Source organism: Dipodomys merriami, unplaced genomic scaffold (genome assembly GCF_024711535.1).
Source record: "Dipodomys merriami isolate MVZ:Mamm:240054 unplaced genomic scaffold, mDipMer1.0.p SCAF_314, whole genome shotgun sequence".
NCBI classification, from domain to species: domain Eukaryota; kingdom Metazoa; phylum Chordata; class Mammalia; order Rodentia; family Heteromyidae; genus Dipodomys; species Dipodomys merriami.
Window position 1 is genome coordinate 1080406 of NW_027204649.1, and position 18681 is coordinate 1099086.

Sequence of the window (18681 nt, forward strand, 5' to 3'; positions counted from 1 at the left end):
TGTGGTGAAGAACTCACTAGAAGTTTTTGTGCCAAGTTGTAAAGTAAACACACTTTGTAATACACAATACAATTTACCATGCTGGGACTGAAATGCCATTGCTAGGCAGTGCTGCCCCGAGGGATAGGAGGTTGGCTGATTCATCTTTGTGGCACTGGACTTCCAGCTTGGCAGGTAGGCGTTCTACCTCTTGAACTGTGTTCCCAGCCCAGAGATCGTGAGAAGAAAAGACTCGTAAATATTCTGTTATCAGGATGTGGGAATGGAGCCTCCACAAGAGGTTGTCAGAGGCGGCAGGTATTACCTAATTACTGGAGGAAATGCATGGTTTGAGGTAACAAGTGGTCAGAAATAAAATCAGGTAGTGATTTGCAGATGAACAAAGTTCAAGTAGAAGAAACAAATTGTCTAGGTCTTCAAACACTACACACAAGGAGAGAAGACCGGGGATAGAATTAAGACAAGTCAGGTTTGCAGGCACTAGGGGAGATGAGGGCTGGCTGTGGAGATAAAAATAATCCCATTTCAGGGCAGAAGAAGAAATCAGCAAGTTGGTCATTTGGCAGTGTATTGGAAAAGAAGCCATCATACACCGACTTTAAAAAACTGAAGTGACCATGAGATGACATATAAATGAGCGTTGACTATGGTCCAAGGTTTAAAGAACAAGCTAAAAAGACACTGTAAATTCTAAAGAATTCTTCTAAAAAAATTCCTCAACAGTAATATAAAAATTATAAAAGTATTTAAAAATCCTACTAGGAAATATGGCCAAAATGTAAACAAAACTATAACTAAAAAAGCAATTTATTCTTCCAAACAACAACAAAAAAAAAATAGGGAGCCGTTTAACCATTTTAGAAGCACAGGAATGGAGAAGTAGTTAAGTATAAAGTTAAATATTGATGGATGATATTTAGCCTGTTCTCAAAACATTAATAGACTAAAATAGCTTTATGATGGGCTGGGAAGGTGGCTCAGTGGTAGAGCACTTGCCTTGCATGCATGAGGCCCTGGGTTTGATTCCTCAGCACCACATAAGCAAAAAGAAAAAAGCCGGAAGTGGCGCTGTGGCTTAAGTGGTAGAGCGCTAGCCTTGAGCTGAAGAGCTGAGGGACAGCGCCCAGTCCCAGAGTTCAGGCCCCACGACCGGACCCAAAAAAATAAAAAATAAATAAATAAATAAAATAGCTTTATGAGATAGTAACATGTCAGAAGGCCAAGTCTGAAAGACAGAAAAGTAAATATAAATGATCTAGCTATATAATAATGATTAAAGGTTTTATTAGCAGTTAAAAAATTGATTATTTGGGCTGGGAAGGTGGCTCAGAGGTAGAGCACTTACCTTGCATGCCTGAGGCCCTGGGTTTGATTTCTCAGCACCACATAAGCAAAAAGAAAAAAGCCGGAAGTGGCGCTGTGGCTCAAGTGGTAGAGCACTAGCCTTGAGCTGAAGAGTTGAGGGACAGCGCCCAGGCCCAGAGATCAGGCCCCATGACCAGACCCCCCCCCAAAAAAAAAAAATTGATTATTTTCTTTCTTTTCCCTAAGCTATTTGTAATATATAAGTGTTTGCACGGGTGAATATGTTAACAATAGAGTCAAGCAAAATAAAGTTTGTTTTGTTTTGTCAGAGAAGTGAGCAAATGACCCTGAGAGACAAAGCCCCTGCACACATTAGAGAGAGGGAAGGGGAGAGAGGAGTGGAGAGGAGGGAGGGGAAAAGGAAGGAAGGGAGAGAGGGAAGGGAAGAAAAGGAAAGGGGGAGGGAGAGGAGGGGAGGGAACACATGAGTCAATAGGAGAACTCCCTGTGGACTTGGAGCCACACAAATGAAGGTTTTCATCATTCAGCCAACAGCACAGGAAAAGTGATTTTGCTAGAATAGCTTTAAGTTCCCTTCTAGTTTTAATGTTTCTTGACCCATCTTAATAGCATAACCTATAAAAGGGCTTTGGGGGCAGAAGATCCATTGTGTCCTAGAGCATTTAGAAGTCACCCTGTAAGCTTTGATAACTTCACTGTAACATTGTTTAACCAAAGCCCTACCTTCAGTAAGTGAAACACTTTGTAAAGAGTTGTATTACCACAGTCATAAAATTAGATGGCCTCTGTTTTTTAAGACTGCTTTGCAGAGTTCTGTGGTTCCCCTGTTCACTCAGATTCTGGTTGTCTTTTCAGAAGCTTGTCAGAACTGGAGAAAACAGTTGGTCGCTGCCTGAGCTCGTGCATGCTGTGGTCCTCCTGACCCATTGCCATGTACTGACAAACTTTGTTTTTGGCAGTGGCATCAACCCAGAGGGAGACCCAGACGTCTCCAACCAGCTCAGGCTAGCCTCCGTGAACAGATTCTGTGCCTGCGATCTGGCTAATGACAACAACATCGAAAATGCATCTCTTACCGGCAGCAATTTTGGGGTTCGTTTCCTTAGTGTTTTTCTTTACCAATTTTGCTTTAAGCTTTTTAATGTTTCATGACTTTATTCACTTGAAATAACCTTGTACAGTTTTTCCTGTTACAAAGGTTTAACTATGGGCTGGGAAGGTGACTCAGTGGTAGAGTGCTTGCCTTGCATGCATGAGGCCCTGGGTTCGATTCCTCAGCACCACATAAGCAAAAAGAAAAAAGCCGGAAATGGCGTTGTGGCTCAAGTGGTAGAGCGCTAGCCTTGAGCTGAAGAGCTGAGGGACAGTGCCCAGGCCCAGAGTTGAAGCCCCACAACCTACCAAAAAAAAAAAAAAAAAAAGTTTAACTAGTTGTGAAAATGGAGTTGGGTAACTTGAGGGGATGGTGGAGTTGGGGGGGGGGGCGCATGGGCAAGGGTGGCACTGGCAACTAACCAGACATGTGGAAGTGACGCCTCTTTGTATAACTTCTTAAAGATAAAGTTAAAAATTGAACTAGTCCCTCAGGTTCCAACTTGTCTTGTAGAGGCCTTTAAAAAGCAGATCATGTTGCTACAAATCATGTAAAGTAAATGTTACAGTCTAGGGATTATAACATTTTAAACTTAGACTCTTAACACTTTGCCTATAAGATACTGGAACAAATCATGAAAATAAGTATTTTTCAGGTTTTTTTTTTTTTTTACTGTGTATCTGAAAATTTCATCATACAGAGTAAAAATCTAGTGTTAGTCTTCAACCATCATTAGTGCATAGTCAATCGTAATGAACCCTGGATTCTTTTCACATATGCCACAGATACGTTAGAAAATGTATCTTATGAGAGCAGAAAGTAAAAACAGAAAATTTGAAATTGCCTTTTTTCAGTATAGTTTAAAATACACCAAATAGAATTGTAGATACATGTATAAACATATATATATACTTACAACTTTTTTGTATTTATAAATAAAGCAAGCATAAGCATCATGCTTGTAAGATTCGAATCTGTTGTGTATCTTTGGAGGTAGTAAAAAACTCACTTAGGAACTTTTTAAAAAATTATCAAGAAAAAAGGCCAGATTTAGAAAGATAATACGTTTTCTCTCACATGTGAAATTCAGAATTGTTTTTAATTGAATGAAAGTGCAAGGGTCCCTGTTTGGGAATTGAGAGGGAATCTGTGGGTGAGTAGGGAAAAGGGAACTTGGAGTTAAATATGATCAAACATACACACGTCTGAGAGTGTCATCATGAGACCTCTTATTTTGTGTGCACTAACACAGTGATCAGAAGTCTAGCTTTAATTCACCTGTCAGCTGGTTAAAACACACAGCTCAGCAGTTCTTAGTCTGACCCCCCCCAGTACATTTGGACAGGGTCCACAGCCCCACCCCGCCTCTCCCCCAGCCCAGTCCCTGGCAGCAGCCGCCCATCTGTGTTCCGTCTGGATAGTTGTCTGTCGTAGACACATCTTTAGAAATACCCCTCCTGATTATAGTTGTATAATAGTGGGTCAGTGTGTGCCACACAACCTTAACAAATGTGCCCATGCCCCTGCATGTAGTGGCATGGAGAATGGAGCAAGCTTTCCTGCTAATGACACCAGCGTTCTTGCGTTTGGTTCCAGATTGTCAATTCTCTAAGTGAGCTAGAAGCCTTAATGGAAAGGATGGAAAGTCTGCAAGAAGAGAGGGGAGATGAGGAGGCTTCTCAGGAAGAAATGACCACTCGTTTTGAGAAGAAGAAAGGAAGTCTTTTTGTGGTGTCTGGAGGTACTTTTCATTCATTTCCTCACCCAGGTGCTTTTATTTTTCACTCTGTTGCTGTTTGAAGACTACCGACACCGCAGCCTTCAGCAGACCCACGCGGCTTTGTGGAAATGCTTCAGCTGCGGTCCCTCCTTTCCTCACTCCTCTCCCTTGCCCTCTATGCTGCTCTCTGCCTTAGGCAGGTGTGTCCTTGGACATGCCCTGAACAGCCAGGGCTGTGTGCTGAAGAAAAAACTGTGTGTGAGCGCTGTTGATTATACACAAATCCATCAGCCCCTCGGTGGGCTTCCGATGCACAAAAGGGCGACACACAGGGTGTGCAGAGCCGCTGCCAGAGAGGCAGGCACACTCTTCACAGGACACTCCGGAAGTGTAACAGTGCAGGTAGCGGTGCGCATGATACAAGTCACGTGGAGAGAGTTCAGTAATACCGTAAGCCAGCCACTCGGTACTTGGTCAGGTACTCCACATGCGCACGCCTGTGACTGTTGTCACTCCCAGCGCCCCGCTGCGCTGCTGGGCTGGACAGGAAGTGTCAGCCGGGTACCTGGCTGGACACCTGTGTAGACCCGCCCTGTCCCTCATGGTAGGTTTTACAAGGTCCACTTCATTTCAGGTCTGTTTGAGACAGATTTCTAGGCTGGATGTTATTTGAAATAGACCCATTTTTATCAAGTTAGATGGGAATATCTGTTCTAATTTTGTGATTTAAAAGAGATAAGTAAAATCCCTTTTCACGAGATCAGTCGTTGATATTTTGGAAGATTGGCATATGGAGGGTTATTCTTAACATAGTTTTTTCTGAATTAATTGTAACACTTATCCTTATATTTGCATTTCTTTACGGTTTTTATGAAATATATATTAGGGCACTTTCTTAGATTGAATTCAGATTAATTTATTGTGTATTAAAAGCTACATCCTTTGCCCCTATCTTAAAAATAGGCTTTTTCTAATACTCTGAGAGTCTGATATTGAACACCACATAAGAAGTGTCACTAAAATAGCTTAAACTCAAGACAAAGGTTAAGCCTTTCAAATCATTCATCTCCATAGTGATCCTTTTTTAAAAAATTTTTTGTGAAAATACCATACAGAGGGGTTACAATTACACGGGCAAGGTAATGAGTACATTTCTCATCAAGCATTGTTGCCTCCTCCTTCCCATCTCCCCCTCCCCACCAAAGTCGTAAAGTTTGTTTTTCGACATAGCATCTTATACATCTCATTGTTGCAGTGGGTCCACCTATATCCCTATTTAAACAATTTCAAAGAAATACCTTATAAATATGTTAGAAACAATAGCAAGAAAGAAAAACCATTTGAGTCCTTATCTTAGGGTTCATTTCCCTAACATCAACTTATCTGACCGTTTCTGCTTGACTCAGATATATACTAGTTATTGCAAATAAGGGAAACCATGGGACCTACGTTTCTTTGGGCCTGGCTTACTTCACTTAATATATTTTTTTCCAAGTTTCTCCATTTCCTAACAAATGGGGCAAAATAAAATACCTAGGAGCCAGGCGCCGGTGGCTCACGCCTGTCATCCTAGCTACTCAGGAGGCTGAGATCTGAGGATCGAGGTTCAAAGCCAGCCCTGGCAGGAAAGACCCTGAGACTCCTATCTCCAATAAACCAGAGGCAACCAGAAGTGGTGCTGTGGCTCAAGTGGTAGAATGCTCGCCTTGAGCTGAAGAGCTGAGGGACAGCGCCCAAGCCCAGAGTTAAAGACCCACATCCGACAAAAAAATAAATAACCAAAGAAGTGAAGGACCTCTATGAAAACTTTAAAAATCTAAAAAAGGAAATCAAAACAGAACTTAGAAAGTGGAAAAACTTCCCGTGCTCCTGGATTGGAGCACGTTTTCACATTGTGAAAATGGCAATACTTCCCAAGGCTATCTACAAATTCAATGGGATACCTATCAATATTCCAGCCTCATTTTTCAAGGAAATAGAAGAGGCAATCCAAAAATTCTTATGGAGCAATAAAAAACCCCGAATAGCAAAAACGATCCTTAACAAGAAAGAACAGTGCTGGAGGAATATCAACACCAAATTTCAAACTCTACTACAAAGCCATAGTAATCAAAACAGCTTGGTACTGGCACAAGAACAGACCTCAAGACCAATGGAATAGTGATCCTTTTTAAAAAGCAGTTACCGTCTTGAGGGTAGATTAATCAGGCTCAGGTGCTGGGGATTATTTGCTTGTAACTTCCTTGTTGCTGTTAAATGTGGTGTTGATAACAGCTCTCACAGGTTCTCATCAGTCCTCCAGATAGTAATTCTGAAAGGTTTAAACTCTGTCAAAGTGCTCACACCTTAGGTTTGAGCTCCGTGAGTGGTCACACGCACAGCCACAGCGCAGCATCACAGAATCCTCCTGTTTAACTACTGCCCAGGTGAGCAAATGGCAGGGCCTCCCACCGCCGGGCCTCCTCCCCCAGGCCTCCTCCCAGGCCTTCCCCCCCCCCTCCCCCGGCCTCCTGCCCAGCCTCCCTTCCCATGTCTTTGCAAGCTAAAAGCCAACTGTGTTGAGCTGATTTTCATGCAAACACATCCGGATGAGACATCGTGGGCCCTGCCAGGCTGATAAGACGCTCCCAGTTGCCTTCACACCCATTCCTGAGCCACGCCCCACACCCCACTCCAATCCCAGAGTGCTCAATACTGAGCCGTCTTCAGTTTTTTAATTGGTAAAATTAGTGTTTTAATCCTTGGCGCTGTTGTTTAGATATTTCAGTTTATTCACTTTTTGCCTGAAAATTAAGTGTTAATCCTCAGCATCCCAGAATAAAATTATGCTCAAAATGTTACAAGTAAATATTGTGTATGAGCTCACATCATTAATATAGTCGCCTCAGAGATCCATGGGAAAGGGGACAGCTGAGTTCAGTATTATCAGCCTTGTCCTCTCTATTTACCTTAGCTGCATCTAATCCTGAAGACTGGCCGCCATTCTTTTCCTTCGATTGTGGAGAGGACATGACTGTCACAGCCGATGTTTCTCGGTATGTGGAAGACCCTGGCTTTGGGTACGAAGATTTTGCCAGGCGAGGAAAGGAACATTTGCCAACATTCCGGGCGCAGGTAGGTGATGCCCTCGCTGAGAGACGCAGGAGGAGCCGTTAGGCTCTCCCATCTGAAATGTAAGCGGGGGGGGGGGGGGGGGGGGGGGGGAGGGGGGGTTTAGGGCGTTTTTATAGCATCTATGCATAGTCCTCTTTAGCAGTCTTCATCCTCCTGGTGTAGCTTGATAGGCCCCAGTAGGTGGATACTTAGGTCCGCATCACCCCTGCCCACGAAGGGAAGAGGAAGCTCTGGCTTCATTTCATTATTTGCGGTTTTACATGGTAGCTGTGCGCAATATCAACACCTCGTTTGGAGAGCGGAGAGTGATGTGTGCCAAGATCCTGTACCACTGGCGCGGGCAGAAGGTCAAGCGCGGCCTTTTACCGGATTGTGTGGCTGCACACTCGGCTCTTGAGAGTGCTCGCTTGTGAGCTCAGTCCTCTGCCTGTGGCGCTGAGTCCCTGTCCCTGTGACTATATCGGGTCACCCAGGACCATTCCGGACCTGCGAGGGTGGGATGGGGCTCCAGGGGAGACGCCCAGGCTGCAGCCCCGCAAACCTAGAGCTGAAAGCCTAGAACACACCGCCGGAGCACGCAGGGCTCCAATGGAGAATAGCCTTTGGTAATGGGAGACCTTTCTCCTCCGGGACTACACCTGGGAGAACCACGGGTTCTCCCTGGTGAACAGGCTCTACTCGGACATCGGGCAGCTGCTGGACGAGAAGTTCCACACGGTCTACAGCCTCACCTGCAGCACCCTGGCCTCCTGTGGGGCCGTCGACACCACCACGTTCTGCAGGGCCTTGTTCAACTACGTGCACTGCATGTTTGGAATCAGGTGTGTTCCGTGGCAGGCAGCTGTGTGCACTGCGTGGATGACCACCCTGATGATCGTCGTAGTTATCGCCCACTCAGGAGTGAGTGGTTCTGGGGAGGAAATGCTACCTGTGGACGTTTGACTTTAAAAAATCCATTCTAAGCCAACACCAGTAGCTCACACCTGTAACCCTAGCTACTCAGGAGTCAGACTCACAGATCATACTTTGAAGCCAGCCCAAGCAAAACAAAGTTCTCCATCTCCAAAATAAACAGCAAAAATCAAGCTAGTGCCCTGACTCGTGGTAGAGCTCCAGCTAAACAAGCAAGCCAAGCAAATGTGCAGTCTTGAGCTCAACCCCAGGACTGGCACAAAGCCCGTGTGTGTGTGTGTGTGTGTGTGTGTGTGTGTGTGTGTGTGTGTGTGTGTGTGTGTGTGTGTGTGTGTGTGTGTGTGTGTGTGTGTGTGCGCACTTATGCACACATGTGTATATGGACATATGTTCACATATACACTTGCATTTTGTAGAGAAGTATTTTCTTCATTGAAAATGTTGTGAATCTTAACAGTGAAGCACATACAGAAACACAAGTAAGAGTGTATTAAGGAAGAGATGGGGAGAGGCAGTAATTACCGGGGATAGAACAACAGAGCCAAAGCAAACGTGAGAGCCCTTCCTGGCAGAATGGGTCGGCTATAAAAGGAAAATGCTTTGCATCCGGTTTCATCACCAATGAATTCTGGTTAGTTTGGTTTATTTGCATTTTTGAAAGAGTCATAATCAAAGCATAAGCAGAGCCAGGAGAGAGTCTGCTCACTGTGCTGACGCAGGCCCACAAATAACAGATGCTGAAATGACACTTCTCAGTCAGTATAAATTCATAGCCCCTACATTTAGAAGGACAGTAAGCAAGTGAGACTCGGTAGTCTCATTGAGAATGCTCTTTTCTTTGGAAAGTGTCTTTGTAAAGCCTTTTGGTGGAGGCAGAGTTACAGTTGTAAGTACATTCTACATGACCACACACTATATCATGTCTGATAGGAGAAAGTCTTTATGAACTTTAAGTCCAGCTTGTTACTGGGCTCCAGTGGCTCATGCCTATAATCCTAGTATTCGGGAGGCTGAGATCTGAGGATCGCAGTTTGAAGCCGGCTGAGGCAGGAAAGTCCATAAGAAAGTCGTAACTCCATAAACTGCAAACAAAGCAAGAAGTGGAGCTGTGGCTTAACTGTGGTAGCTCCATGCTAGCCTGGAGCAAAGGAAGCTCAGGGACACTACCAGGCCCTGAGTTCAAGTCCAGCACTAGCAAGAAATATAAAAAATAATAAAATTCGCCAGGCGCCGGTGGCTCACGCCTGACATCCTAGCTATTCAGGAGGCTGAGATCTGAGGATGGCAGTTCAAAGCCAGCCTGGGCAGGAAAGTCAGTGAAACTCTTATCTCCAATAAACCACCAGAAAACCAGAAGTGGCGCTGTAGCTCGTGGTAGAGCGCTAGCCTTGAGCTGAAGAGCGCAGGGACAGCAGTCAGGCCAGAGTTCAAGCCCCACCAGGCCAGAGTTCAAGCCCCACAACCAAAAATAAAAATTAAAAAAAAATTCAACTTGTTAAACAAAGGTTTTTTTTGTGTAATTTGACTAACGGATCCTAACATTTCCTGACAAATCAGTTAGTAATACAGCATTGTATGTAAGGGTCACTATACGTTGATCAGCCCTAATCTGAAATCTGATATCCAGAATGGTCTGAAGTCCTAAACTTTGCTTCTGACTTTAAGAGTTTTAGATTTTTAACATTTTGGACTTCAGGTTTTTAAATTAAAGATACAGGTTCTCTAAAAACTGTAGTCCGAAACACGTCTGGTATCAGGCATTTCAAATAAGAGATGCTCAACTGTGATAGTATGTATCATGGCACATAATAATTATACTGTTTGCCCATTGATTATCTTGGAGAATAAATTACCAAAGAAAAACGCTTCAGAAAAACAAATGGTAGTAGAATTTAATAATTGAGGTCCAATAAATAATTTGTTATGCAAGGCAATAGTTAATATATTTTAATAATTATTTTATTGTTGAATGCTACTAAACAAAGCTTATGTGAAGTAAAGATACTTATTTAATTACACAATACCTTGGAGTTGAAAATACAGAGAACCCTAGGCCCCCAGTTCCACAGTGCCTCCTTGTCGGTCTGAGCCTGTGTCCCCTACCCTCCACTCCCACAGGTGGAAGTGTGCTGTGCACCTGCCACACACCCCTGCCCTCTCATCTGGGGGGAAGGGGGGGGATTCCACTTGCTTTCTTCATCGGCCCTGCAATCACTGTTGAAATATGCTATTATTTCTTCTATCTCTAAGGAAGAGCCTTTCATCCTTCTTTTTCATCTTGCTGTTACCTCGTTTTTCTGTAGATTATCTGATTGCTATTACCATTTTTTCTCTCCCTGTCACTCCCAAACTCATGCAAAATCTCAGGCTTTTTCCTCTTTTCACAGACCAGCCCATGATCACACTACAGCTACCTTCTTACCTGACTGCTGAGCTGCATATTAGACCCCGGGCCCCTCTCTCCTCCCAGAAGCCCCCGACAGGAATGAAGGCCCGGTACCTCCGCTCAGCCCCGTCACCACCGCTGGTATTTGTGTCTCAGAGAGGCCCCGGCACAACCCATTTGAAATCACAGCGCCTCTGCTCCTACACCACAGATCCAGTTTCTCTGCAGCAGCATCTCCATATTACATATTTTTCTTTTAGTTTTTCTCTTTATACTCCAGTAGAATTTAAACGCCATGAGACAAGAGGTTAATGTCTGTCTTCTGTTCACTGGGAACCTAGAAGGGTACAAGGCACGTAACAGGCACTCAATAGTTACTTGTTAATTAATGAGTAATTAATGAGCTTTTGGTACGTAGTGCCTACAGAATAAATGTCTGTTGATGCCACTTAGAAATTACTGTTTTCATGATAATTCTTTGTCCTTTTGCCTGCAGGTATGATGACTATGATTATGGAGAAGTTAACCAGTTACTGGAACGAAGCCTTAAGGTTTACATTAAGACAGTAGCCTGCTATCCTGAGAGAACTACAAAGTGCATGTATGATAGCTACTGGCGGCAGTTCAAGCACTCAGAGAAGGTAAAAAATAAGTTAAGACTGAGCACTATACCACAGACAGGAAGGAGTTCAGTACAGCAGTACCATGGTTATGAAGAGTGACATATGACAGTACTAATAAACTGATGGACTGAAATTGAAATAGCATTAAAGTACTATGTTTCTTAATGCTTTTAAAGTCAAGTCTAGTAATAACTAAATTTCAGTTATGTGTTTGTCCAACACAGGGTATAAAGTAAATTTTAGCACCAGCCTTTGAAAGATAGTAGTATCTTTAAAGTACACTCTGCTCCTTTATATAGTGCCTTTAAACTACCGTTCTGTTAATAAGAACCAAACTTTCTAAGAGGTAGTGTTGGGCATAATTGAATCTTGACCCAGAAGGCATAGCCATTTAGAGTCTTTAACTCTAGCTAGCCCTCAAAGCTAATCTTTTAGAACACCGTTTCTCATAGTAATTTAGTATTTTACAACGTCTTGTCAAGTACAGGAGCCAAATATATTATTGCATAAGAATAACCCTTTGGGTACCTCCCCCCTCCCCCGCCCGCCCCACGGGGAGAGCCAGCCCCAGGAGTAGAACAGCTGTGGTGGCCTCTGACCTCAGGGCCTGGCCCTCACCATGCCCCTCCAGGGGCTGCTCCCCTAGGAGGAACCTACCCGATCTCACACCCAGCTTTTCATCAGTGTGGAAAAAGGTGATTTCCCTAGTGAAGACTGAATTTAAATGAATAAAATTGTATTTTTGTTACGAAAAGGACTATCCTTTTGATTGTAAGCTATGTTTTACTTTTTTTTTCTTGCGGTCGTGGGGCCTGAACTCCAGGCCTGGGCGCTGTCCCTCAGCTCTTCGGCTCAAGGCTAGCACTTTAACACTTGAGCACAGTGCCCTTCAGGCTTTTTCTGCTTATGTGGTGCTGAGGAATTGAACCCATGGCCTCATGCATGAGAGGCAAGCACTCTACCACTGAGCCACCTTCCCAGCCCCAGGAATATCCTTTTGAATGACCTCTATGGGAGTCATTAATTAATACCTAGTCACAGATCTCTACCAGCTTCACAGTATGAGACCTGGCCATATTTCCACCAAGTCCAAGAACCTCCTTTTGATACATTTCCAAGTTAGCTGCTTGCCGTGGTGAGAAGGCTGGGCTCTCACTCCAGGCAGATGCCCACCTCCTGGTCAGTGAGCCCAGATGGGGCTGCAGGCCTGTTTCTGTTTGCAGTTCATTTCCCCTTTTTCTGACATTTATCTAGAAACTGCCATTACTCGTCAGGAGAATAATCCAACAGCATACTCAATGAATAGAAAGACATTGAAATACCTTAATACCATAGCGTTTCCTTGTGGGAAATTTACAAAAGCTATTTTTAATTTGTCAGCTAAGAAGTATTTCCATAAAAAGTATTCTTCACAGTTCTATCTACAACTACAAGAAAGCTATCAGAAAATCATGCCTAGCTAATGAATAGCAGACACTAATTGAAACTGCATTAGTCATGAGGTTTTCACTTTTTACCTCTCAAGTAAATGTTAAGAAAAAACTTTTAAAATACTGCATTTTTCGGAAGTACAAATTGTGGGGAGATTATAATTCATAAAGGCTAGTTTTATACTCTAAAAGGTTAATAATGTACCATCTATCAAGATGTTAGAGTGTTAGAGACATAGGTTATCACTGCAGTTGGCAGCACCATTGTTACAAATGCAGGCTTGAACGTTACATCACGTACACACATTTGTATTTTGTTTGTATTTTGCCTATGTGCACATTAAAAAACCCAACACTGTAAGCATCTATATGAAAACTCTGAAGGCAGGCTGGAAGTGTGGCTCAGATGGTAGAGCTCCAGCCTTGAGCAACCGAGCTGAACACACAGATGAGGCCAAATTCAAGCCCTAGTACTGGCACACACGTGTGCACACGCGCGCGCGCACGCACACACACACACACACACACACACGAGAAAAAAGTAACAACACAAAACTCTGCAGGCATGTCCACTCTTCTCAGTGGGTCCTGATGGGTTCTGTGATGTTGTCCTCTCTAGGTTCATGTAAACCTGCTTTTGATGGAAGCGCGGATGCAAGCAGAGCTCCTCTATGCTCTCCGTGCCATCACTTGGCATCTGACCTGAAGCTCAGCTCAGAAGGTTGTCTGTGTGCAAAGACTTAAAGGATACCCAAAGTTGTTTGTGATACTGCATAGAAAGTTTTTTAGTTCTTAGTGTCAAAATTAGCTGTGTTTTCCTTGTTACTGTTTTGTTTTTGTTTTGTTTTGTTATGGCTATAATGTGTAATGATGCTCAACTTTACTTATAATGGCAAAAATAATGAGGAGCACTATTCTCCATTGCTTTTAGTTGGATTTGGGATCTGATCATCAGTCACGAACTTGGTTTGATCATGTTTAACGTCAGTGCTTTGGGATTTGTGTGTATGTATTTTTAAAACTTTTTTAAAAAGGAAAAGCGCTTACAATCTACACAAGCAATTGTTTTCAGACATTGGAATTCAGCAGAGAAAGACCTTTTCTGGCCATTCTAAGATTTTTATGTTGTGTCCTAAATCTAGTGGAGAAAAGTGTATGCTGTCAAACCAAGCTGCTCCCTCTCAGGAGCTGTTTAGTTTTATTCTTTTCTTTGTTTTTGTTTTTGTTACATGTCTGTTTGGGACCTGGGGGGTTATTTCTTTTCTTTTTTTAGTGCTATGGTGATAACACAAAATGTGATACAGCCATTGTCCATAGTTTAATGTGAAATTAATCATGATGAATTCTGTGGCATGGTACTGAAATGCCAAATTCAGATAGCGTTCCATATCAGATTTGTAAATGAAGGTGGAATTGGGCGCAGTCCTCTGTCATTGACAGTAGTGGGACTTGTACCCACAAGACTGACCAAAATTTTCTTTGCACATTTTTTCCTCATGGTTTTTTCTATATTGTAGTAAGCTAAGGAAGGTTAATAGACCTCTGTTTTCCCCCCATTAGGTTTTTAGAAGTTATTTTCCATGATTTTCTTATAATTGAATAGTTTATTCAAAATTAAAAATATTATGTTTCTACACATTAATGTGATTGAACAACAGAAACAGTGCAGTACATCTACAGAAGGCTCAGCTAAACTCCCCCGGGCTGCTCAGAAGTGTCCTTTTAAACAGAGCCATAAAGAAATCTTGCTCTAATTTGTTCAAATTTCTTTATTAACTAGGCCTTTTCAGTTTTACCTTACTTGGGTTAAACACCGTTCTTTTCATAGTGCCAAAGCATGCCTTTCCCCAGAAAAATCTCTTGGCAGCTTTTTTTAACAAAAGATATCAAGTCATAGGGGAGGAATAAGCGGCCAAAAAGTCCCGTTTTGCATTGGTTTATGTTACTTGATTAGACTGTCTCTAGAAAGCACAATGTTAGGTGTTTGTGGCTTTAATTTGCGTCGCACTGATGAACTAGCGAAGTGCCTAAGGAAGCACACAGCTACAGCAGGACACAAGGTGCTACTTCAGCACTGTTTTGGTTAATTTGGGTTAACTTGAATTTTATACGTGCATGCTAATTTTTACAAACGTCTAATCTTCATAATAAATGACATAATTAAAATTTCCCACAAGGATTTTATTTTAGATGTACTTAGTTGTTATATAGGACATACCTTTTCTCTTTTGCCTTTTTTTTTTTTTTTTTTTTTTTTTGTCAGTCCTGGGGCTTGAACTCTGGGCTTGGGCTCTGCCCCTCAGCTCTTCAGCTCAAGGTGAGCGCTCTACCACTTGATCCACAGCGCCACTTCCGGTTTTCTGAGTGGTTTATTGGAGATAAGAGTCTCACAGACTTTCCTGCCCAGCCTGGCTTTGAACCGTGATCGGATCTCAACCTCCTGAGTAGCTAGGATTACAGGTGTGAGCCACCGGTGCCCGGCTTGCCTTTTCTCTTACAAAAGAAAATTTTCTTTTCTCATCTGATTTGCTAAATCATTTTCCCTTTTCACTTGTCATGCTTTTCTGTTGCAGAACATTAGATTCCTTTCCTGTAGACGCTGTTCCGGGTAGAACAACAAAGATTACTGCAAAGCTATTAACATAGGTAGTTCTTGCTTGGAACCCTCCATGTGAGGAAAAAGGTACTAATATTTTAGAAGACAAGGTGGGGTTTTTTTTTTGTTTGTTTTTTTGTTTTTTGTTTGTTTTTTTTGATCGGTTGTAGGTTTTGAACTATGGGTCTGTACACTGTCCCTCAGCTCTTCAGCTCAAGGCGAGCACTCTACTGCTTGAGCTACAGTACCACTTCCAGTTTTCTAGTGGTTTATTGGAGATAAGAGTCTCTCAGACTTTTCTGCCCAGGTGGCTTTCAACCACGATCCTCAGATCTCAGCCTCCTGAGTAGCTAGGATTATAGGCGTGAGCCCCGGTTTTTTATTTAAAGAGTTTATTCCAGGTTGCTTCTGATCTGTTCATTGCACATGTGGTCTTGATTTGCTTTACTATCACTTATATTGATACCTAATAACTACAAGGAAAATATTTAGGAGGAGGCAACACATAACAGAGTAAACTCCCGTTTTACTTTGTGAACTTTAAGACTTTCAAGCCGAGGACATCATTTATTCTTACTTTTTTTTTTTTTTTTTTTTTTGGTCCGCTGTGGGCCTTGAACTCTGGGGTTGGGCGCTGTCCCTGAGCCTCTTTGTGCTCAAGGCCAGCACTTTACCACTTGGAGCCACAGTGCCACTTCTGGTTTTCTAGTGGTTCATTGGAGATAAGAGTCTCACAGACTTTCCTGCCCGGGCTGGCTTTGAACCACAATCCTCAGATCTCAGCCTCCTGAGTAGCTAGGATTACAGGAGTAAGCCACCAGCACCCAGCAATTCCTACTTTTTAAAATTAGAGTCTTTTCAACGAGTAGCCCTTTACTGTGATGCAGGTATTATGGGGTGAAAAGTGCATTTCATGTGTGAAGTAGGAGGGTAGGTTCTTAACACCACACGAGCCCTAGCTCTAGGGGAAACAAGGTGTAAGTAACCACAACGGCCACTTGGTTTTTGTTTTTTATTTTCCCTCCAGAAGTATAAGGAAGGTTTTGGTTTTGAAAATATCAGTGCCTTTAATAGATCTCTTGCCTAGCAAAGTTTTTTTTTTTTTTTTTTTTTTGGGTGGGGGGGTCGGTCGTGGGGCCTGAACTCTGGGCCTGGGCGCTGTCCCTCAGCTCTTCAGCTCAAGGCTAGTGCAGTGCTCTACCACTTGAGTCACAGTGCCACTTCTGGCTTTTTTTTCTTTTTGCTTATGTGGTGCTGAGGAATCGAACCCAGGGCCTCAGGCATGCAAGGCAAGCGCTCTACCACTGAGCCACCTTCCTACCTCCTAGCAAAGTTTTTTAGCTCAACATTGGTCTAGCTTATCAATAATCAGTAAATAGGTTGACTTGGAACTGTAAATAAAAACAACATAATGGATTTATGAGCCTCAGTGAACCAGCCTAGAAAAATTGAGTTCTGAATTTGCCAGGTCAGCATACACTGCGTCCGATGCTTTACCTTGAGTGCAGTATACTTTATCCAGTGCAGACCTGAAATCCTGACTCGGTTTTCTGGGGTGGTGTTTTTCAGAGTATTGAATTTACTATATAGTAATTTATAGCATAGCTTTTTATATTAAAAGATGATACTTTAAGAATAGCTATCTGGTTCAACTGATAGAATCATAGTCTTTACCCAAGACTCTTTGTGCCAAACTTAATTGTGCAGGCAGCTGTGTAAAACGCACATTGAGTGTGAATAATCCCTTGCCTATTGCGTCATAATCCACTAATACATACCTGTGAATAATGTCTGTTTGGGAATCCAAAGTTTACCAGCTTCTGTGGTCGTTCAGTATTTCCCAGATCATCTTAAGAACTGGGGTGGGGGTGGGGGTGGGGGGGTGGGTAGGATCAGAAGTTCATCTGGCTATGTATGAGACCCTGTCTGAAAATAAGAGGCAAATATGGAAATATCCTCCCATGTGAGAGTGAACCTGTCCTTTAACCCACCTGACTGTCCTCCAGATGGGGCCCTGGGATCCACCCCCCTGCCCCCCCCCACCTCCTACCCTGTGTCCCCCCTACCCTCCCACCCTGCCCGGGCTTCTTCAGGCAGACTGCTCCCTGGGGAGGGAGGCCTTGCGGGACCATCTCACCTGGTTGAACTGGGCATGTTGAGGGGGTCTGAGGGAGAATCTGGGTTCTCTTTAAGTAAAAAGTTGGCTAACCTAGGGATCTGAAGCCTGAGCTTGACCTTTGACTGTGGTTGTAAGCCTAAACAATGGCAGAGCAACACTGGGCTGTTCTTGAAACAAGAAACTCAACTTGGAGTATCTAAAAAGACCAAGTGATATTTGAACCAGGGACCCTATTTTGCGTTATAATGCCCCCTAAAGATTTTTAGTATTTCTAAAGTCTTAACTAATATTATTCCAGAGTAACATTTTCCTTTTCTACCTTAAAAGAAGTTTTAATGTGAAATCTCGGCTTTGTATGCTGTAGCAAAATAATACTACCAGCAAAGGATTAGAGATCTATACTGGAAATGGCCACCTCCAGGGCTGGTGCACACCTGCTTGAGGGTCTTTTAGACTCTCGTGGGAAAAGAACACACTCCAGGGCATGTTGTGGAAATGATCTCCACTCCGAGAGTGAAATGAGGTATTTTAAAGACAGTTCTAAATCATTTCCTTGGAAAGCAAGGTGATACACTCTTCTTTTTATCTACTAGATTTTTTTTGTCTTACATAAAAAGATAGTCTCACATGGAGTGAAAAGTAAGCTGCAGTAACACCGTGTAAACAGTATGCAACATTGTCTTGGTAGTACAATTTGGCAGCGAGCCAGAAGACCTCTGGCCTCTGAGACTATATGCTAGGTGGCCCTCACCCTACTGTCTCTCTGTGGGGACATAGAGTCAAATCAGTCTGTCCTCAAAGCATCACTGTAACTTGAATGTATGTATTTTAGCTGTTTTGGGAGCTTATCTCCATGCTACTTTGGTTCAGCAGTATCTGCTCAGGTGACACCAAGAAGGAACACAGCCGTGTGAAGTTGTACTTCAGGGCGGAGCCTGTGAGGAAGGAAACGCTCTCGCAGAACACATAGGGCACCGTGCTGAGACTGCGCAGCTCCCACCCCAGCCCACCTCCAGCCTCCTCTTTCTCCGTGCCTCAGCCTCTGCACACCCTCCTCCCGTCCCTCAGCCTAGTTTGGTCCGACCGGCTTTCACGCTCCAGACTGAACACTGCCAGATACCCGCTGATAAACGCCAGCCCATCTCTGGGTTACTTCTTTCCACATTCATTGGAATATGACTTTGCCTCCCACCATGGAAGCCACTCTACCCTCTGTCTCTATTCTGGCTGGTTCCCCCACCTACTCACCGGGTATTATACCAGTCCAGGTCTCAGCTTGCCCACCCATCCTGCCTTTGCCCCTGTCCTGGCTGCCAAGATATCTTCCTCTCCTCTACCTCATCCCCAAAGAGCCTCGCAATT

General features: G+C 43.4%; 1 protein-coding gene across 1 annotated transcript in view; it reads left to right on the forward strand.

Moving 5' to 3' along the window:
* LOC138841311 (sestrin-3-like) overlaps positions 1-11296 on the forward strand; it is a 33197-nt gene extending 21901 nt beyond the window's left edge. Inside the window, exons 5-9 of the mRNA XM_070041989.1 lie at positions 2182-2418; positions 4016-4160; positions 7093-7253; positions 7925-8074; positions 11048-11296. Of these exons, the coding sequence (XP_069898090.1) occupies positions 2182-2418; positions 4016-4160; positions 7093-7253; positions 7925-8074; positions 11048-11053 (699 nt within the window). The 3' untranslated portion in view covers positions 11054-11296. The remainder of the gene's footprint in view (positions 1-2181; positions 2419-4015; positions 4161-7092; positions 7254-7924; positions 8075-11047) is intronic.
* The last annotated feature ends 7385 nt before the right edge of the window (positions 11297-18681 follow it).